Source organism: Poromitra crassiceps (assembly GCF_964638095.1).
Source record: "Poromitra crassiceps genome assembly, chromosome: 13".
NCBI lineage: Eukaryota > Metazoa > Chordata > Actinopteri > Beryciformes > Melamphaidae > Poromitra > Poromitra crassiceps.
The window spans coordinates 27,716,498-27,739,111 of record NC_139644.1 but is presented as its reverse complement, the minus strand read 5'-3'; the positions used below and the strand labels follow the sequence as shown (position 1 = coordinate 27,739,111).

Below are 22,614 nucleotides of genomic sequence, written 5' to 3'. Positions count from 1 at the left end.
CAGCCTTTTTTTTTTTTTTTAATTAAGGGCATAATGTGGGGCAGGCCAGTGTATGTTGAGGGCTTAAAATGCCATTCATTATTAAAGCAGAAATGACTGCACTGTCTATGTGAGGATGAGCTGACTGTCACAATATGAAGAATGCAACACGTAAGTGATATTTTTACAGTAGGTTTGTTTCATTAAGGCAAAAGTCCTGTCTCCACACTTGTCTAGCTCTACAAAAAGTAGAAATTAAGATTAAATTAGATGGCAAATGACAATTTATGACATCTGTGGTACAAATGTATGTACAAGAGGGACTTGGGGATAAAACTCACTTGTGTGCCTTTATGGACATATCGGTCTTTAAATCAGTTGCAATTGTATCTTAACTGCAACATAATCATACATTATTTTAATCATGAGACAATAGCAACACTATCATGCGGACCTGAAAGTGAAATGCAGAGGTCCCATACATACAGTACATTCTTCTACTGTCCTCTATGGCAACAGAAAAATCCTCCAGCATTCAACGACAAACAAGCGACATTAACGGCATAAATACTTTGCAACAGTTCGATTTCTCTGATCAGTTTCTCATGTCCCGGTAAGGATGTGGTCATTTTCGATATCGCCACCACAAACAGTCGGACAAAAATAGATATAGAAAATATGCATCTTAAATATATGAGGATCTGTTCTGTAAATAAAATAGTCCCAACATCTTTCCGTATGGGGTTTGCAGCAATGAGGGGGCACCAGATTCAAATAGCATTTGTGTGTGCGTGTGTGTGTGTGTGTGCATGTGTGTGTGTGTGTGTGTGGACAGCGTCAGCTTGTTCAATGCTGGCCAAGGTTTGCCTGGTTCCATCGAGACGAAGAGCTGCTGCTCAATGGAGAGCTGTGTGTCTTGGGTAGATGACAGAGGGAGGTGGGCTAGGACTGGGTCTGGGGATGGTGTGTATGTGTGTGTGGGATTATCAGATTATTATCAGTGTGTGTGTGTGTGTGTCGGATTATCAGATGGCTGGTGCAGAGCGGTCGTTGGTGACAGTGGGACGTAGCCGGACTGTGGCGAACGGGTTCCCTCCCCTGGGAACACAGAACAAGAGGTGAGTGAGTACCTGCCTGACACTGTTGTACTCCAGTCACTATATCTCCAGTCCCAAGTCGAGTCTCGAGTCCCCAATATTCAAGTCCAAGTCTCACCAAAGAAGAGTCCGAGTCCCCATTACCTGAGTCCAGATTTACTGAACATGAGCGTGAATCCGCAAGTCGGTGGAATACACGTGTCTGCTCTTGCACAAAATTGAATTAATGTCAGTATTAATATAGCTATCAATATCGTATGCCAAATCATTAGGGCCTATTACAAAAAACTACCCCCAAAAGAAAACCCCAAAAACAAACAAACAAACAAAAAGTCTTTATCAATTAACAAGTCCAAGTCCTCGTCTCCAACTTCCGAGTCCGAATGCATGGATGTTCGAGTCCAAGTCCGAGTCACGAGTCCTGAGAATGTGTCCAGGACTCAGATTTGAGTCCAAGGCCAACAACAAACACTACAACACTGCTGCCTGAATGAGAGAAAGGGAGATCAGTTCACTTCCCCCCCCCCCCGCATCATGTGACTTACGTGAGGAACGGAGCTGGAGGCCTTGAGATACCGTTGGGCTGGGTTGCCTTTGGACAGAAACACAGATACATTATCAGTCAACCTGTGAGTCACAAGGCACCACACGTTCGCGCTGTAGTGATAATACACTAATGATAATCTCTCCCACTGTGTTCGCTACGTTTGTTTGATCTATAACATTTGAGGCTGTTGAAGGATTGGACACACACACGCACGCACGCACACACACACACACACACACACACACACACACACACACACACACACACACACACACACACACACACACACACACACACACACACACACACACACACACACACACACACACACTAGATGAATGGTTGGGAAAGAGGAAGTGTGGGAAAGACGGTGTGCAGTCAGTGTGGTGTCACGAGTCACGAGTCGCCGTGTGGAATCTGGGCCTTCTGGAAAGGCCAGTCTGCTTCACAATCGACAGCATGAAGCTCTCCCATGACTCGCCAAGGTGGAGAGGTGGAGGACAGACTGGGCACCTGGCATGGTACCTGGCTGTACCACACATGCACAAGCACACGCACACACATTCCAGACATTCAATACACAGGCTGTAGGTATGTATCAACACAGAGGAATAACACAGCTGTCTCATTTGACTGCAGGTGGAAAAACAAATTCCGTCTCCCCGTCTGGATCCTGAGATCATAAAGCCTGTTGGGTACACACACTGATCATAAATGGTTGATTTCCCTGGTAACTGGCGTGGCTCTGCATTCAAAACAGTCCTCAACCTTGCTGCTGCAGTACTGGATAAATCACACCAGAGGGCAGCAGTGGATAGAGTGACAGTGACATTCCTCTCAGGGTTCCTACACATTTTCACTTAAAAAATTCCATCGTTTTTCCAGTCTTTAGACATTTGTTTAAAAGATTTTGTCTGGTGTTCCATTTACGCAGATAGACATCTTGCCTCTGCTCTGTCATATCATTGTATAGATGATGATTGTTCTTCATTGGCAGGGTTCTTACATGGTTTAGGTAGGGGGGGGCGTGCCTTTGCTGCCGCAGCCCCTGTCCTGTGGAACAGCATCCCCACCTCTATCAGGCTCGCCCCCTCGATAGAGGCCTTCAAATCAAACCTGAAAACCCATTTCTACCTGCTAGCATTTCCCGATTCTAGCTGATTCATGCCTTGGTTTCCCTATGTGTCCCGATGATTGCTGACCAGATGTTGCCTGATGTTTTGTGTATCTCTACCCTATGTACAGCACTTTGGTTGACATGTGTCATGTTTAAATGTGCTCTATAAATACATTTGATTGATTGATTGATTGATTGATTGATTGATGGTTTCCATTCTAAAATTCCTTATTTTTCCTAGACCCTATGTTCTTGACTGGATTTGACTGGATTGTGTTGGGTATTTGATATGATGCATGCTGACAACGGCCTGCATTATATACTGTAAACACATAAAAGCTATGTGTGTATCAGACCTGAACCACAACATTGTCTTTACTCTTTTCAAATTCCCAAACTATTCAAGACCTGGAAATGATCCAATTAATTTTTAATACTTTTCCAGTTTTCTCTAACCCTGCTGCCTGCCACCAGATGGGCCAGAGAGTTTTAGCCTGGGCACCGTCCCACACACTGGGACCCAGACAGTTTCACATCTGTCCTCCTCCAGATGTTTGCATTAGAAATCACTGAGCACTGATCAGAGCTGTGGGAGATGGCTGCAGAAAATCACACGTTCTTTCATTTGACTGGCACACCCAGGCAGCATGCTGACTGGCACACCCAGGCAGCATGCTGACTGGCACACCCAGGCAGCATGCTGACTGGCACACCCAGGCAGCATGCTGACTGGCACACTCAGGCAGCATGCTGTGCAGGCAGCATGCTGACTGGCACACCCAGGCAGCATGCTGACTGGCACACCCAGGCAGCATGCTGACTGGCACACCCAGGCAGCATGCTGACTGGCACACCCAGGCAGCATGCTGACTGGCACACTCAGGCAGCATGCTGACTGGCACACCCAGGCAGCATGCTGACTGGCACACCCAGGCAGCATGCTGACTGGCACACCCAGGCAGCATGCTGACTCACTGGCACACCCAGGCAGCATGCTGTCCACCCGGCTGTCTCTTTACTTTGCTCAACATACGACCTCGCTCTCAGCCTGCAGAATGGTTCTGTGTGCCCTGTGTGAATGTCTTCACCCCTGTCTGTCTCTTTCTTTGCTCTGTTGCACTTGTTTGGGTGTCAACAGCCAGGAATGTCTTTAATGTGACTCTCAATTTCCTTTTCACTGATACTCCACAGGAATGGTCGACGCCCTTCTCTTCCCCTTCTCTCACACTCTATCACTCAGATCAATCTCTCTATCTTCTCAACATATCCATTCCTGCAAGAGGTTATCTGCTAAACACTGAACCAGTGAGGGTGCATTTTTCCTCACGGTGACAGTGCATTCCAGGGGCAACACCCCCCCCCCCTCCCGTCTCCTCTCCCTCCCTCCCTCCTCCTCCTCCAGTCCAACCTGCAAGATGTAAAAGAAGAAGAAAAAACTCTCACATTGCTGATACCGATCACTGCGGACAGCATGACGTCATCAAAGATGACGTCACGTCAAGATATTTAAACCTTTGGTTTCATGTCCATTCCTGTTTTGGCCCAGGTAAGTTGCAGCACTAATATCTTTCACAAAGTCCAATTCTAAACATTGACCATGTGCTTGTCTATGCAACATAAGTCACAATCTAAATCATATGTGATGAAAGATCAAACAGAAACTGCAGAATATATACAAAGTTACAGAATATACAAGATTGACATGATACACTAGGTTAACTACTCTTAATTGGAGTTCATATCCTCCCATTTTAATAAATAAAAACAATGTTGTCTTTATTTAGCCATATTTTGTGAATGATAAAGCCTTTCCCAAGCTTTATACGCATACTGCGAGTCAGTGTCCACCCTATAAAGAAAACAGCCAAGGTCACTATGCTTATATAACTGTCTTAAATCAATATAATTTTCAAAGGACAGGAAAGCATACAATGCTTTTCATTCTGCATGTCTCCTAACTCCTGCAATAGACACAATCTCTATTCCCAGGGGATATAATCGTCCCGTTTCTATAGCTACATATATACAATTTCTCTTTCATGGAGCTAATTTGATTGATGTGACGGTTAACCAATGCTATCATATAACATGTAAGCAGACTGTCTCTGTAATGCTCTCAGACACAGACACACAGAGAGAGAGAATAAACAACACAAAACGTTCATTGTCCTTCCGTCACCTACACAGTCATGATGACAAATGACTCACAGCAGCTGGTGCTACTGCCTCTGCCAATGAGCAACGTAACACACAAATCCACACAACAGCGTGCGGGGCGCTCATACAAACTTCCCCCACTCACTTTGTACTCCTAGCTAACTGCATGCATCAGGCCTTTCTCCTAGACGTTTCATACTTAAACAATCTGCTCACGAGCCACAACTCACACTCACACACATTATACATGACCCTGTCTATTATACTGTAGATCTACAACACCTCACAAGAACCCTTTTCCCACAAGCTAGCCACACATCCTGGACTGTGGCTCTGTGTGTGTGTGTGTGTGTGTGTGTGTGTGTGTGTGTGTGTGTGTGTGTGTGTGTGTGTGTGTGTGTGTGTGTGTGTGTGTGTGTGTGTGCGTGTGCGTGCGTGCGTGCGTGCGTGTGTGATGAATGGTGGGGGAGCGGAGCTTTGTGAGTCACTAAAGGATGAATGGAGGATAAGCTTCCCTGGAAGTCAAGTGACTCTTGTCTACCCTGAAAACAGAGGGAGGGAGAGAGAGAGACAGACAGACAGACAGACAGACAGACAGAGAGAGAGAGAGAGAGAGAGAGAGAGAGAGAGGTAAGTTAGGGGAGAGCGAGGGGCAAGTGGTCAGATATAGAGATAGAGGCATAGTAAGAAGTAGACAGAGAGAAGAGGGGAAGACTGCTATCAATTTCACCCAGAGTGGAATTCCACCAGAAGTCAGTGGACCGGATATGGAGTGACAGGCCTGACAGCGGACACACACACACACACACACACACACACACACACACACACACACACACACACACACACACACACACACACACACACACACACACACACACACACACACACACACACACACACACACACACACACACACACACACACACACACACACACACACACACAGCATAAGCATGGTAGTGCTTGGCCCTACTATGCATGTCTGTGGCTGTATGTCAGAGTGAGGGGTAAATACTGAATATTGCAGGGCAGGGAAAGAGAACAGAAAAGGATCTCCTTTCACTATCTGTCATTCAACCTGCCAAACATCACAAACTATTGGCACCGGAACTGCCCCCAGGCGTCAGGTCTCAGCCTTGAAGCTATTTGAACATGGTGGCCAAGGTCGGTATGGCACGTCACGTCACGTGATGCCCTGCAGGCCAAAAATAGTTTTTCTCATCCACTTACAGTACATGGGGAAAGTACTGTAGCAGCTGCAAAACTCTGGGACAATTTTTCTGGGTATCACTCGAAGTAAAAAACTTGATCATCAAGTTTTAAATTATGAGTAAATTTTTCTTTAGAAGCCACCAAGAGCCATTTTGTTGATCTCTCTCTGTACAGAGAATGAATGTTGATCAATGGGATGTATAGTAATGTGAGTGTTCAGGAACAGCAGGTGTGTTTGGCCCTGACACATTTCCATGTAGCCTGGATGGGGAAGCTGCACAAGCTTTTGGGTGGGTGAGAAACCGCAACTTTGGCTGTAGGATTTGCATAGTATGCAAATGGTAGAGCATTAGTAGATATAAAGGCGTGGCCGTAGCCATGTGGGTGTGGCTCACGACTGAAATAAAGGCATGTCATATTGTGGATGGGCATATTTTTGCAAAACATTTTCTCCCCCTATTTTAAGGCAGATAAAACATCCTTTATCCTGACTTTAAATGTGGATGTTGTAGCGGGTAAGTTCACTATCACAGCCGTCAATCAACCCGGCCAGACCGAGACGCTGTTTGGACTTGTGTCCCGGTGTGGCTGCCTCGGAGTGGAGCAGCCTCGAGGCTCCAGGAGTCTGGTTACCTGTCTGAGCACCAGGGATTATCCAGACAGGGCAATCCTCTTTACAGCTGTGTCTGTGCGCTAGTCAGCTTGTAACTTCATCCCCTACAAGCAGGTGGATGATCAGAGACCTGGGATTGTAATTGTGGCTGATAGGTGAAAGCTTGTGGGAGCCTTTCTAACACATTTCTAACAGTTTTGTTAAATCTAAGTTTGTATTCTACACGATCATCCCCCCTACTCAGTCTGTGCTTCTGCCTCCCATGTGTCTTTTTCATGCGATATCCACATCCCAGTAGATCATCTCTACAGCAATGAGGACTGACTCTGTCTCAGTGTGTCAATACTTGGATCTGTGATGGAATCGATGTGCCTACACTGAGAAAACGAGTGTAACAGAGTCTGCGGAGTGCGGTCAGGTTTCCACGACTGACATTACAAGTTCACCTGACACCACACACACATGCACACGCACGCACGCACGCACGCACACACACACACACACACACACACACACACACACACACACACACACACACACACACACACACACACACACACACACACACACACACACACACACACAGCGGCCAAGATAAGGGGCTGTACAGTGGACGGTACAGTAGGTATCAGGTGAGCGCTGGAACTGGAGAGGCAAGTGGACGGCAGCCCTTACAGCCCAGGTAGGTTGCCTCTGCCAGGGTTAGGGGTTCAATTCCCGCTCACCCATACCCAAGCACAGTGTAAAGACTTTCTACTGAAGTCACTGAAGGTTTGCACATTTGCATTGTAAATGAAGAAAGGCTGGCATCCATGTTTGTCGTCATTTGATTAAAGGAACACTCCGCCCATTTTCAACCAGCTTTGTATGATTAGAACATCAGTAGTATATACAGAAAACTGTAAACTGTTTTGAAATCTGTCATTTAATTTGACAGTTATTGAGTGTTAAAGTGTGGACCAGTGACATCACTGGTCCACACTAACTCAAATTAATAACTCATTAACTCAAATCAACTCTCAATAACTGTCAAACTGAAGTCATTCATCTAGTTTGACAGTTATTGAGAGTTGATTTGAGTTAATGAGTTATTAATTTGAGTTAAAGTGTGGACCAGTGATGTCACTGGTCCACACTTTAACACTCAATAACTGTCAAATGAAATGACAGACTTCAAAACAGTTTACAGTTTTCTGATATACTACTGATGTTCTAATGATACAAAGCTGGTTGAAAATGGGCAGAGTGTTCCTTTAAAAGAAAGAAACCAGAAAAACAGTGACTATGTTTACATGGATGCCAAAAATCTGACTATTGACCTTAATCTAAATAATTTTTTGATTAAGGTGTTTACATGAGTTGCTTATAGAATATTCCATTCATATTCCCGTTTACATGCTACAGTATAGTCTGATTAATGACTGAAGACGCAGCCCCACATTACGTCTCTACGTCCTACATGTATGTCACATGTATGTCCACATTGCGTCTCTACGTCCTACATGTATGCCACATATATGTCCACATTGCGTCTCTACGTCCTATACGTATGTCACATATATGTCCACATTACGTCTCTCCGTCCTACATGTATGTCCCAGTTTACTGAATTTAACCTGAAACTGGCTGGAAGCTAAAGCAGTTGGACCGCAGTACATTTAGCAAAATGCTGCAAAAACTCAGACTCAGGACCTCATAGTGTGATCATGGTTTATACATGTCTACAATGCTCTTCAATAATGCAACTAAGATTGGAGTATTGGAATACTCCACGCGTCTTCATTTAATTACTCCTTATATCAGAATATTGCAGTCCATGTAAATGTAGTCAATCCCTTCCCAAGTTCCCATATAACCCAAATCAAGTGTACTGTCCGAGTGACTGACCGTGTTGTGGTCAGACGAGGAGGAGGAGACTGCAGATGGTGTAGGGGAGTGGTGGTGGTGGTGGTGGTGGTGGTTGTTTGTGATGGCGGTGGAGACAGAGGAGGGGGCTGCGGGGTGGGAGTGGGTCGCCTGCAGGGAGGTGCGGCGCGGGGAGTCACAGTAGTCGGCCGGGGGGAGCACCATGGTCGCCTCGTCCGTCTCCGTGTCCTGGTGGTGCAGGTTGACCACGCTTCGACTGCGGTAAGGTGTGGCAGACACACTGCAGGGGAGGGAGGGCGAGACAAGAGGAGAGAGAGAGAGAGAGAGAAACATTTGTAATGTTAGATATGATTTTCTCACTCACTCACACTCTCACACTCTCACACACACACACACACACACACACACACACACACACACACACACACACACACACACACACACACACACACACAGAGACTAATGAGATGTCCTGGCTGTAATTGATTTTTTAATTGACTAAGTTCATTCATTCCTTCTGTTACTGATCCCTCCCTTCCTCTCTCTCTCTCTCTCTCTCTCTCTCTTCCTCTGCCCCGCCCCTCTGACTCCTCCTCTCTTGTTTGCTCGGCCCTGGTTCCGTGCCTGGTAGTGGAGCTGGCTGGCAGCCTCTCTGTGGGAGGTGCAGCACATTAGGATCTAATAAAGTCCATCCAACCGGGATTCATCTCTTTGAAGAAAAGCCAGGAGTCAACTCTCTGAACTCTCTCTCTCTCACTCTCTCTATCTCTCTCTCTCACTCTCTCTATCTCTCTCTGTCTCTCTCTCACTCTCTCTATCTCTCTATCTCTCTCTGTCTCTCTCTCACTCTGTCTCTCTCTCTGTCTCTCTCTCACTCTCTATATCTCTCTCTGTCTCTCTCTCACTCTCTCTCTCTCATCAGCTGCAAAATCAATTAATCAGCAAGAAAGACACAACATCCTGTTTCCTGTGCTTGTGTAGCTCCAATCTTTTTTCATCTCCATGACTTGAACGGAGGCTTTACACAGACAGACATACTGTATCACATGAAGCATTAGGAGTCTATCAGAGTTCTAGCTATCCTGATAATGTGATCTGACATTCTGTTTCACTCGATGTATCAGTCCAGACCTCCAGCTGTCCACATCAATTTCAGTGGGTGGGACTACTTGCCCTGACAGACAACTCATTCAGCCAATCAGCGTCGCCAAATCCAATCCAAATCCACTTGGAAGAACGGCAAAAACGTCTTTGTGTAATACTCTTGTTCTTGTTTAATTGTTGTTATTGAGTCTATTTCTGCAATAACTGCACTTATGGCTGTGTTTACTCTACTAACGTTAACGTAACCGCTTGTTACTTCAGGAGAGATGCCATTACGGTTTTGCCAGCGGCGATCCCCGATTGGCCGGTGGTTACGTTGTCAACTACGGCGCACGTCGGCGCAGGTCCCTGATTGGCTCAGTTACATTGTAATCTCAGGAAATGGGTGAGGGGAGTCAGAGTGAAACAGAAAGTGAGTTCACATGATCAGGATAGTCTTAACAGGCCATCAGAGTCCATCAAGCCTGAACAAATCCATCCAGGAATATTGTCTTTCTATCAAAGAGTATGTTGTGTGAGTGACATGTTTCTATATGAAAAGGTTTTCAATGGATTTCAAAAAGGATGGTTTACGATGCGTAAATGATCAAGTGACTGAATGTGGGATGGGAGCTAAACACAATAGGAATCAAAGGTTGAGGAAGGGGAGACTCCCACAAAGGTTATCAACAGGACCAATGAGAGGAAACACTGCCAACAATACAGCTGGCTGAAACATGAGACCTTCCCCTGTGTGTGTGTGTGTGTGTGTGTGTGTGTGTGTGTGTGTGTGTGTGTGTGTGTGTGTGTGTGTGTGTGTGTGTGTGTGTGTGTGTGTGTGTGTGTGTGTGTGTGTGTGTGTGTGTGCGTGCGTGTTAGCCTGAACGTGGAGTCTCCTTACCTGTTGTTATTCACTAGTGGCTCAGAGTATGCACGGCAATAAGATGATGGGAACCAGCCCCTCCTGAGAGAGAGAGAGAGAGAGAGAGAGAGAGAGAGAGCGCACACTTATCAGTTTTGTTCACTAGGAGTCACTCTTAGATATTTATTGTTTTTTGTATTATTTGATCTATGTATCATTTCTCTAGTTATGTTGTAGATGCTTTGGCAACAACGTTCATCTGACATTCACATCAATAATGCAAAGTGAATTGAGAAATGAGGGGGGAAGAGAGAAACCAAGATAGAGAGAAACGGAGAGAGAGAGAGAGAGAGAGAGAGAGAGAGAGAGAGAGAGAGAAACCGAGATAGAAATGATTATACACGTCTACCGCACTGCCAGAATCCCTATCATCCCAGCCATCATTCCACAGGCGTCTAAAAACCTCTCAAAATGATTGTGAGCCTGTGGTGACGAGCTGCTGCTCTACTCTCAACTCACATTGTCCCGATGTCCCCTCTCCACAAGACACAGAGAGAGAGAGGGGAGGGAGACAGACAGACATGTCCCCTCTCCACAAGACACAAAGAGAGAGAGGGGGAGAGAGAGAGGGGAGGGAGGGAGACAGACATGTCCCCTCTCCACAAGACAGAGAGAGAGAGAGGGGGAGAGAGAGGGGAGGGAGACAGACAGACATGTCCCCTCTCCACAAGACACAGAGAGAGAGAGGGGGAGAGAGAGGGGAGGGAGACATACAGATATGTCCCCTCTCCACAAGACACAGAGAGGGGGAGAGAGAGGGGAGGGAGGGAGACAGACATGTCCCCTCTCCACAAGACAGAGGGGCCCTTTACACGAGGACAGTTTCTGAAAGAAACGACACAATAGCGTTTCCTTCACACCTTTTCCTTCACACCTTCTCCCTGTTTACATGAGCGCTGTTGAATTTTTAAAACGCCGTAATGTACATGCCAGGTCGCTAGGTGGCAGTGTGATCACCTTATTCTTTGCCCATAAGTAGAAGTAGAGTCCGCCTTCCGCAGTCATTTAGACTTGCCAAAAAGCTTTTCTTCAAGCTAAAAAAAAACCCAAACTGTTTTAAAGTTTTAATATTTGTCGGGTGAGAATGTAACATATATGTGACCAGTTTATCAGAATAACGCCTATTGGAAATCTTTAACGAGCAGCGATGACCGGGAGCGCTGACTGTGATCTGTCAAACTCTACTGTAGGCTACTGGCAGTGAGAAAACACTGTCGATGTGCTTTTGTAACTAACGTTAAATGCCGACCGGGTACAGCCATTGGCTCCTCGCAGCAGTAACGTTCTGAACATGTAACTGAAGTTGGCCACAGTGTAGCTTAATTCTGAATGTTGCCAAACTTCATTCATACTGACGTTTTATTTGGTTGCCAACTCGCGCACAGCTATGGCGTAATCGCTTGTGTCGCGTGTGCAGGCACGTCAGAGTTTCTGAAATGTGCCGTTCCAAAGCGATTACCGTACATGGAGCCCTCAGCCCCGCTCAGCGGGGAGCGTCTTTAACAATTTCACTCTGGAGGGTGGTTCCAAAATGTGTCGTTTCTTAAGCGCGAATTCGCCGTCGCCGTCTAAAAGGGAGGCACTAACGATAAAATAATTCCCCGTTTCCATAGGAAACCGTCCTCGTGTAAAGTGCCCCAGAGAGAGAGGGGAGGGAGGCAGACAGACAGACATGTCCCCTCTCCACAAGACACAGAGAGAGAGACAGAGAGTGAGAGAGAAAGAGTGAGAGAGACAGACAGACAGACAGACAGACAGACAGACAGACAGACAGATAGATGAATGTCCATGCACAACTCCCCTGATGTCTGACACTATCTGCATTGTGGATGTGTTTGTTAATAGATGCATGTTTGTCTTCTGTCCACTGCTCTTTTTATTTGGATCATATAACACTAGCTGACTGGACACGGCAATAATTAACTTTTCCATCCTGACAGGAAGAAACGCCAGGCGGAACTAGTTTTGTGTGATGTTTCGTGAAGCAGACAGTACAGTACAGCACACACTATGCACCTGATTGGTTAACGCCTACGTTGCCCGTGTGAATATATTTGCATAAAGTAATGGAGGTCGACTCGTTCCTGACACTATGCTCCTCTCTCTGCATATTTTCTGTCACTTTGCCTGAGAATCCCCCCTCCCCCCCAGTGAACATTGACTCACTGTAAGAGGCACAAACAGAAAATCCAAACCCATCTTTCCTCACAGTGAGTATTATAAAACTACTACAGAGCAGTCATTCCCAAAGACTGGGTCGCAGGAGATTTTTATTTGGGTCGCCAAATCTATTTGCAGAATTTTTTCCATAGTCTTTTATTTAAAATCTTAAATATCGGTTTGTTTTACTGATGAAGAAAAAACGAGAGCCTGTTAACTCCGCCTAAACTTATTTTGTCTCGTTTATAAGTAGTTAAATGCATATATGGTTTTACTGATGAGATGAAATAAAAACAATGAGATAAGCTGTTAACTCTGTCTAAATGTATTTATTAGTATTTAACATGTATATATTATGTTTTCAATAACGTGCTTAAAACAAAGTCGTGATTTATCAAACTCATATCTCTTCGAATTGGCTGGTTTATGGGGTAGAAATCATTAATTACTCTGCCAGTAAAACATATTTCTTGGATTTAATTTACTCTCTCAATCTGTCTTTAGGAAAGAATGTGCTTTCTTGCTGAGAAAAGACTTTAAGTCTTCCCAGAGAGATACGTACAAATCACTTTCTGGATGTTCCTCGATGTACCAATAAATGTTCCTCATGTATCTACATGTATCTATCATTGTAGCATGTTTTCAGTAAGAACTCCAGTTTTCTACTGCTTTCGTTCTATGACAAACATGTTATGTGACCTTGCAGGTCAGCAGTGTTCCAGTATAAAGACATGAGACAGACTGACACTCTTCATCTTTTCTGCTCTTATCATTTTGACGAGTAAATTGTGTCTTTGTTCAATCAGGAAGCAAACTCTGATCACCTCACAGTGCTGCAATATGTTTGCATGCTTTTCTGTTTTCCCCCTTTGTTTTAATGGACTGAATCTTTAGCAACACCACTTTTTCCCTTTTGGTTGAAAATAGATCAAAGACAGCTTTTCAAAGGGAATAACAATTAAAGTATGAATCAATGTTTGTATTTTATTTGAGGTACATAACAATACCTTTCACCTGTTGTGCTGAGAATTGAGTCAAATTTGTGTGTAATTAATTAGTTAGTCTCATTCAGACTTCAGCAGCATTTCAGAGTTGGTTCTCATACAAGTCATATAGCACCCACAATGCATTGGGAGCAGTATGGCCTATAAGGTTTCAGTGGCTTCAATGAGGGAAATCATGCAGACATTTTTTTTCCTGCCACCCCCCCTCCCCACACACACACACACACACACACACACACACACACACACACACACACACGCACACACACACACACACACACACACACACACACACACACACACACATAATAAACTTGATGTAATAATGGTGTCTAGTGGACCAAAAAGACAAAGAGTTCTCCGCCACACTTGCTCACTTTGATACGACAGAAAATGTTTCATTCAGTTTGAAAAGGCATCTACAGAAGACATTCACATAACAGTCTGTGACTGTTCAGAAGCAAAGCTGACAGCAAGGACTCTCTGTCATTGTGCTGTTTTGCTACTAAGAATGTTCCCCCTGTCATAATCAGCGAGTAGCTGACCGGCCTCTCCCTCTCCGTGAATAAATGTTAATATTTGGCTTGGAAAATAGGTGTGTGTGTGTTCCCTTTGTGCACCTGCGATAAAAAAGGATCCGAGGTCCTACTGGAAAATACACCCCGCTCAATCGCATCGGTATTAATAATAGCCTTTATTTATTTAGGGAAAGTTTTTTTTTTTTTACTGAGCACACACACATGCTCTTTTTCAGCACTGCACATTCATATCTCTGAGCTGCACAATGCAACCACAGTCTTCTAACATGGCGCCCGCCACTGAGCAGCTTCTCTGAAACAGCTGTGGATTAAAAGCCTTGCTCCAGGGCACCTCCTTGCTCCAGGGCACCTCCATGAAACTGATGGAGGGAGCTGAGGGTGACAATTTCACTTTTCCAGATATTCCTGGCCAGGAATGCAAACTCACTAGCCAGCTACAACTCACTTAGCTTGGACAGAGGAATCAAATGTATTTTCTGCACATGGGACAAGTGATGTGAAGATTTTATACACGTACATTCACACTAGAGCCACATTTAGATGATTTGTAAATGTATTGCTACTAGCGCATGCTTGTCCCACTGAATGCAATTGAGTATCCATGTGTTGCCTACAGCCATTCCTCAGTCCATCCATCCATGGCCTGTGTGAATGTGTGAATGTGTTATCAAAGCTGATGTAAGACAAAGAGAAAAAGCCCCCAACACATCAAAGCCTCATTTCCTCTGGGATATCAAGCTTATCTCATCTGACGTGTTCTGATCAACATAAACTTTGTAAGCCTGAAGGCCCTCCGGCTCACCCCGCTAGCAGGTAGCCTTACTTTTAAAAGCCACTCAGGACTAATTCCTCTCTACCTTTGATCTTTTTTCTTTCTTTTTTGCATACATTTGCCAGGTAATTTCCCTTGACAGCGATAAAGAATGAGCCCGATGAACGATTAAAATTCCAAAACATTCTTCACAGGGCTTCGGATCAAATGTTCTGCTTTTTAAAAAGCAGACATCACAGACCCGGGGAGAGCAGATTTTGGTTGGAGCCTGTCTGTGTGGGAGAGCAGGTGGTACTCTGAACTTCTCTCTCTGCCTCACTCACTCGTACATCCCACCCTCTGGCAATGCTTTACTTTGATTTGGTTAGCAACTCAGGCTCGAGCTCAGCCTGTCTGTGTGTGTGTGTGTGTGTGTGTGTGTGTGTGTGTGTGTGTGCGTGCGTGCGTGCGTGTATGCGTGCGTGCGTGCGTGCGTGTGTGTGCACGGCTGGGATATCAATCAGACTGGGGACCATCTGGCTAGTTAGGGATAGGCCAACTCATCAATCCAGGAGGAGGATGGGGGAACACGACAGACATTTTAAACAACTGATGATGGGGCCATGGGGAGGCGGCTGATGATTGCAGTAAATGCACTACCAACGAGGAGGAAGGGATGGATTGTAGTTGATAACGGGACAAATGAGTGTAGATGCTGGTGCACAGAGTACGTCCTGATTGCACGTGCACAAAATGTCCCGTATTTGTGCGTGAACACAGGCTCGCTTACATGTGGCTGTTTCATATAAACACAGTAGAGACGAAATGGTATGAAAAGTTCATATCACTCACGATTATAGTGACCAAAATGATCACGTTATCAGTATTATAACGGTTTTATTTTTTAAGTTTGATATTGAAAATGCAGACCCAAAAAGTACTGATAACACCTACTGAAATAATTTCACCAAGGCTGCACGCCTGGGAGACTGTTGCTAACTTTGGTTGATGATGGACAGTATTTACCGTGTTTTTCAAAGCGCTGTAATCACGGTAACACTAACCGAATTTTACCGTGGTTTATCATTAGCCCGCTAATGGTTTCATGCCTAAAACGCAGCACGTGTGGTCGTGACTCACTTTCCCGTCTTCTCCATCTCGCCGTACATCCAGCCGTCTCGCTCGTCGGGGATGAGCAGGATGATGACGTCGCCCTCCTGGAAGCTGAGCAATGTGCTGTTGTTGCCGGCCGTGTGGGGGAAGATGGTGCGCACGCGCGGCCTCTTCACCATGTTGTTGAGGCCCGTGGAGACGGACACAGACCTGGGCAGGCTGCTCTCCTCACTGCCCCCGTGCTCTGGGAGGACAGGGTAAGGAGGGGGGACATCACCGGAGACACAACAATGTAGTAAGAAATCTCTGTTGCATTTAAACCATATACCCAAATGCCAAAACCAAATTATCCTGAAAAGTACCCCCATAAAAGTACCTCCAGCATGATGGCTGGTGCTGAGTGAAAAGCAGACATATTGATAGTACCTGAGTGCCTGTCTTTGCTGTTGTTGGTAGTGGTGGTGGTGGTGGTGCTGTACTCCTGAGTGAACATGTTGGCCAGAGGGCTGGTCTGAGCCTTCAGAGGTGGGGCTGGGGGAGGCACCGAAGACACAGATCCCATAGAGTTCTGCCAACAGGAACATAGCGGTTAGCACGGTGAGGGTGTTGGGTCAAAACTGTTATTTAAGCATCACATTACAATGCCATCACAACAGAAACACTGGGAACAGTATTGGGAGCAGCTTCCCCAAAAGAAAAACACAGACTTTAACTGCTGTTTGTGCAGAGCAGATTTGTGAAGTTAATTAAAATATCTTCACAAATCACCACAGTATATGGTTTTAAACATAAGCAGTTACTGTACACTAATGAGGTAATTAATGAAGGTAATTAAAGCTGGAGTGTGTAACTTTTGTAGTGCAGAGCCTTTCTCTCCCCCTTCAGGTGCTTCTGGCAGCGATGAATGTATGCTGCATTCATGTGGTGTCTGGAAAATTAGGTGCTTCCTTTGCAAAAAACTGTCAACAGCTATTAATTAATGTGTTGTTTAAACAATATGTGCAATAACTCCACACCTCTTCTTTGTAGTGTCCATGTTGTTTCCACATTACGATTTAAAAGCTCATGAACACATCGAGGAAGAATGACTTCTCAACTCGGGAAAGTGGACAATCCGAGCAGCAAGTGAATGCAGCATTAGCCCACACCTTAGCCTACTCCGTTGGGGGTGTAAAAGAGTGGACAAAAATAGTTTGGAGCGTCACACAGCCTCCGTGAAATGACTCGTTTCACTTCAGAATTTGATACATTCGGTCCGATAACATTTGGAAAGTTTAGAAGAATATCCACGGACGACAGCAGATTGAAAACTCCGGTCCTACTGTGGAATGCAGGGAGTTATCTGGTGCTGATAGGCTTAATCAGCATTGTGGGAACTCGTTTGGCAATGGCTTGAATGTACGTTCATTTATATGTAAAAGTTACACATTCTAGCTTTAATGCCTTAATTAGCCATTAATTAGTCTTTGTTACCGTCTTTACTTAACACATGGGTGGTATTCACGAATTCTATACCTTACAAGTTATAAGAAAGAATTTTCCACATTATTGTGCAAATGTATGCTCTAAAATCTAATCAGATCCTCTGTTCTATAGATGGTTTCACTGGAATTGTGTTGCTAAGGAACAGTTTGAAACCTAGCTTACTTCCTGTCAGCTATTGTATTAGCAAACACTACAACAGGAAGTAAGCTGGGGAAAATGATGTAAAGTATGATGTTTCTAACATGTGTTTCTAACTAGGGATGTTCATCAATTGTCGAAAATCGATAATTGATCGTTAAGGATTGGAATCGATCCTGTGGAATTTGGATCGATTTTGTTATTATTAAAAAAAAAATATATATATATATATATATATATATATATATATATATATATATATATATATAAATATATATATATATTAAAAAATATATAAGTATTAATATGATCGATAATCGATAATTGATCGTTAATTTTCACCGATTATCGATTATGGAACATTTTCAAAATGAACATCCCTATTTCTAACGCAAGTTATGTTCAGAAGAATGTGTCTACACACACACACACACACACACACACACACACACACACACACACACACACACACATAAACACACACACACACACACACACACACACACACACACACACACACACCCACACACACACAGAGAGAATGTCCTGCATGTACTTAGCATAAAAACAGAAACGCACTAGAAAATAAGGGAGCAACATAACAGAATCTGTCCTTATTTGTACCCTCCCGTCCTGTCATACCATGCTGTGTCGTGAGGGGGCAGGGGTGTGATGTCATACATGCTGTGTCGTGAGGGGGCAGGGGTGTGATGTCATACATGCTGTGTCGTGAGGGGGCAGGGGTGTGATGTCATACCATGCTGTGTCGTGAGGGGGCGGGGGAGGGCAGGGGGGGGGTGTCATACCATGCTGTGTCGTGAGGGTGCGGGGGAGGGCAGGGGGGTGATGTCATACCATGCTGTGTTGTGAGGGGGCGGGGGAGGGCAGGGGGGTGATGTCATACCATGCTGTGTCGTGAGGGGGCGGGGGAGGGCAGGGGGGTGATGTCATACCATGCTGTGTCGTGAGGGGGCGGGGGAGGGCAGGGGGGTGATGTCATACCATGCTGTGTCGTGAGGGGGCGGGGGAGGGCAGGGGGGTGATGTCATACCATGCTGTGTCGTGAGGGGGCGGGGGAGGGCAGGGGGGTGATGGAGATTGGCGTGCGCAGCCCCTCAATCATGGACAGGACGGTCTCTGGCATGTTGGTGGCATCGTTGCACTGGTCCTGCCAGCTGGGCAGCTTTGCCGTCAGCATGTCTCTGGCCTGGCCACCGGGAAAACAAAAAGACAGAGAAAAAAGTAGAATCAATCATAAGTACATAGTGAACATTTTGAATAAATTGTTGCGACTTTGGTTAGACTAACACTGCAGAGGGCCGGCCAATCAAGCGAACGCATCTACCAATTAGCTGCCTAATTTAAATATGAGCCCGGCCCCTATTTTTAAAGCAGAAAAGTTTAGATAAAGTGAAAGTACTGAAAGTAAAAATGCTCAGTAGGTTTGTCTTCTACCTTGTCGTGGAAGGAGGCGAACTGGTAGGAGAAGCTGCAGTGTTTGTCCACCAGGAAACAGAAGCGTCTCTTCTCCTCCAGCAGAGCCTCCTTACAGCCGTCGGCTATGAACTGCTGCATGTCCATCTGACGGCTGCTCAGCGTCTCCAGGCACTGCAAACACACATGGACACATGTGACGCTAGTGCCCACACACACACACACACACACACACACACACACACACACGAAAGTCTGCTCACTCATCATCTAAGCAGGGGAACAAAAACATGCATGCGTGTAGAAATGAACACTGGATATACCCACTGTGGCAACTCTGATTCAATCCAAGACACATAAAACAGTTTTAAACGCCGAAGCGTTGTTTTATTCACCAAAATGAAAATTCTTCCCTTATCGGGGTAGGTCCATGAAATATATATAACTAAAGTAGGCTGGGTTAGCCTGGGGCCAGTGAGGGGGTTTGCTCCCCACCACGTAGCCAGGGCTCCGTTCCTCGTTTAAGTGCTCCCGTAACGTGCCTGTGGACGAGAGGAGAGAGGGTCTGTCAGGCAACATCATTTTATGACACGCGAATGTTTAGGGAGAGGAGTGGAAATCTGACTTACCGCCCGACAGCAAGGAGCGCTTCCACCTGGAGGCAAACCGGCCACACAGTGAGCTTCAGAGCGGCGTCTGTTTTTCTAGGGCCACTGATTGGGGATCTGTTCCAGCCGGGCGCTCTGTTCCTAACAGCGCCCGGCTGCTAGCGGTCCCACTGATTCAGGACATAATTGGGGAAGTACCTATCAGTGATGACGCGTCCCAGACAGCGTTTCTGTTGGGATCCCCCTGCTCTGACGTCACTGTGGTGGCTGGCTGTCCTCCTGCTCTCACCTGTCAGGGGGTAGGCTGACGAGACTCCACACATCCTCCCCCTAAGCTCGCTGCCAGTGCGGGGAGCTTCACTTTCCCCTGCTTCATCTCGGCGTGACATGGCGTCTGCGTGTGGTATCTCTCTTCCTGGTTTGTGTTCCACTTTGAACTTATAGTTCTGAAGTTCCAAGAACCACCGCGTTACCCGCTCATTTTTATCCTTGTTCGTCGCCATCCATTTTAGGGGGGCGTGGTCCGTGATGAGGGTGAATACCCTGCCCCATAGGTAGTAGCGTAGGTAGTGAATGGCCCACTTCACCGCCAGGCATTCCTTCTCTACGGTTGAGTAGTTTCTCTCATGTTTAAGCAATTTTCTACTTATAAAGGTAACGGGGTGTTCATCCCCATCTATTACCTGCGCCAGCACTGCTCCTATTCCTGTTCCTGAGGCGTCTGTGTGTAGGATGAATGGCTTAGCGAAGTCTGGGGCTATCAGCACCGGCTCTCGGCAGAGCGCCTCCTTTAGGGCACAGAATGCGGCGTTTGTTTCCTCCGTCCATTTGACATGGTGGGGCAGCTTCTGGCGCGTTAAGTCATACAACGGGGCTGCTATGGTGGCAAAAATTTTTACAAATTTTAAATAATATGCAATCAGGCCCAGGAAGGATTTTACTTGTTTTTTCGTCCTGGGCTGGGGCCAATTTTGTATCCTCTCCACTTTGGTTATTTGGGGTTTTACGCACCCCCGGCCTATGGTGTATCCCAGGTAGTTTGTCTCTGTCCATGCCAATTTACATTTCTTGGCGTTGGCGGTGAGTCCGGCTCGGCGGAGGGCTCCCAGCACCGCTTCCAGCTGTGTCATGTGCTGCTCCCAGCTGCTGCTGTGTATGACGATATCGTCTAGATATGCCGCCGCATAAGCGCGATGGGGCCGGAGGACTCTGTCCATCAGTCGCTGAAATGTGGCCGGGGCGCCGTGTACTCCAAAGGGGAGGACGCGGTATTGAAATAGGCCGTCGGGGGTCGCGAATGCGGTTTTGGCTCTCGCCCGTCTGGTTAGGGGTACCTGCCAATAGCCTTTGGTGAGGTCCAGGGTGCTCACGAATCGAGCGGGCCCCAGCCGCTCGATTAATTCATCTACCCTTGGCATCGGGTATGCGTCAAAAGTGGATATTTCATTCAGTTTTCTAAAATCATTGCAAAACCGAAGCGTCCCGTCTGGCTTCGGCACAATGACAATGGGGCTGGACCAGGGGCTGTGGGACTCTTCTATTACGCCCAACTCGAGCATTTTCTTCACTTCGCCCCGGATGGCTTCTCTCCGGGCCTCGGGGATGCGGTAGGGCCGCTGTCGCACCACTTTTCCCGGCGTCGTCTCAATGTCGTGTTGGATAGCGTGTGTCCGTCCTGGCAGCTCGGAGAAAACATCATGACTCCTTCCTAGGAGTTCCTTGAGATCTTGTATTTGCTCTGGCCCCAGGTCCTGTCCGATGTCCACGGGGATCGTCTGCGGTGGCCTGGGTTGTGCGAGGGTGAGGAGGGCTAGGGGGCCGGGTCTCTCGGCGTCGTGCCATGGCTTCAGAATGTTTATGTGGTATATCTGGTGGCCTTTCCTCCTCCCCGGCTGACAGACCCGGTAATTCACTGGCCCGACCTTCTCGGTTACTTCAAATGGTCCCTGCCATTTTGCCAGGAATTTGCAGTCATGGCTGGGCACCAGCACCAGGACCTTCTCTCCTACCTGGAACTGCCGGGGTTTGGCTCCCCTGTTATAGGTGCGCGCCTGGGCTGCCTGGGCTTCCTCCATGTGACTCCGTACCAGTGGCCAGACCTTTTTGGCTCTCTCCTGGAGCCGCTCCACATGTTCGATAACATTCCGGAGGGGGGAGGGCTGGCTTTCCCAGGCCTCCTTGGCCAGGTCGAGTAGGCCACGGGGGTTTCGGCCGTAGAGGAGTTCGAACGGTGAGTATCCGGTGGAGGCCTGTGGCACCTCCCGTATGGCGAACAGCACGTATGGGAGGAGTTGGTCCCAATCTTTTCCGTCCACGTCAATCAGCTTTTTTAGCATCTTTTTCAGGGTTTGGTTGAATCTCTCGACAAGTCCATCGGTCTGGGGGTGATAAACAGAAGTTCTGATACGGGTGATTTTCAGCCATTTGTATAACGCCGTCATTACTCTGGACATAAAACAGGACCCTTGGTCTGTGAGTACCTGCTCCGCTATTCCCACTCTGCTAAATAGCAGGAACAGTTCTCGAGCGACATTTTTGGCATTAGCGGTGCGTAAAGGTATTGCCTCAGGGTAACGAGTAGCATAATCCACTATTACCAGTATGTATCGGTGTCCTCGGCTGGACTTCGGGAGAGGCCCCACGATATCCATGGCCAGCCTGGAGAACGGGACCTCGATGATTGGCAGTGGAATCAGTGGGTTCCGGTACATTGGCCGGGGTGCCGTTTTCTGGCACTCGCCACAACAACGACAGAACAGTTCAATGGCTTTCTTTATGCCGGGCCA

General features: G+C 46.5%; 1 protein-coding gene across 1 annotated transcript in view; it reads right to left on the bottom strand.

The window, feature by feature from the left end:
* The window catches only part of baiap2l1b (BAR/IMD domain containing adaptor protein 2 like 1b), a 67,577-nt gene continuing 44,963 nt past the window's right edge, over nucleotides 1–22,614 (bottom strand). Inside the window, exons 7-14 of the mRNA XM_083648854.1 lie at nucleotides 19,242–19,394; nucleotides 18,838–18,993; nucleotides 16,590–16,731; nucleotides 16,191–16,407; nucleotides 10,576–10,638; nucleotides 8,613–8,871; nucleotides 1,622–1,668; nucleotides 1–1,077 (exon numbers count right to left, since the gene is read on the bottom strand). Of these exons, the coding sequence (XP_083504980.1) occupies nucleotides 1,005–1,077; nucleotides 1,622–1,668; nucleotides 8,613–8,871; nucleotides 10,576–10,638; nucleotides 16,191–16,407; nucleotides 16,590–16,731; nucleotides 18,838–18,993; nucleotides 19,242–19,394 (1,110 nt within the window). The 3' untranslated portion in view covers nucleotides 1–1,004. The remainder of the gene's footprint in view (nucleotides 1,078–1,621; nucleotides 1,669–8,612; nucleotides 8,872–10,575; nucleotides 10,639–16,190; nucleotides 16,408–16,589; nucleotides 16,732–18,837; nucleotides 18,994–19,241; nucleotides 19,395–22,614) is intronic.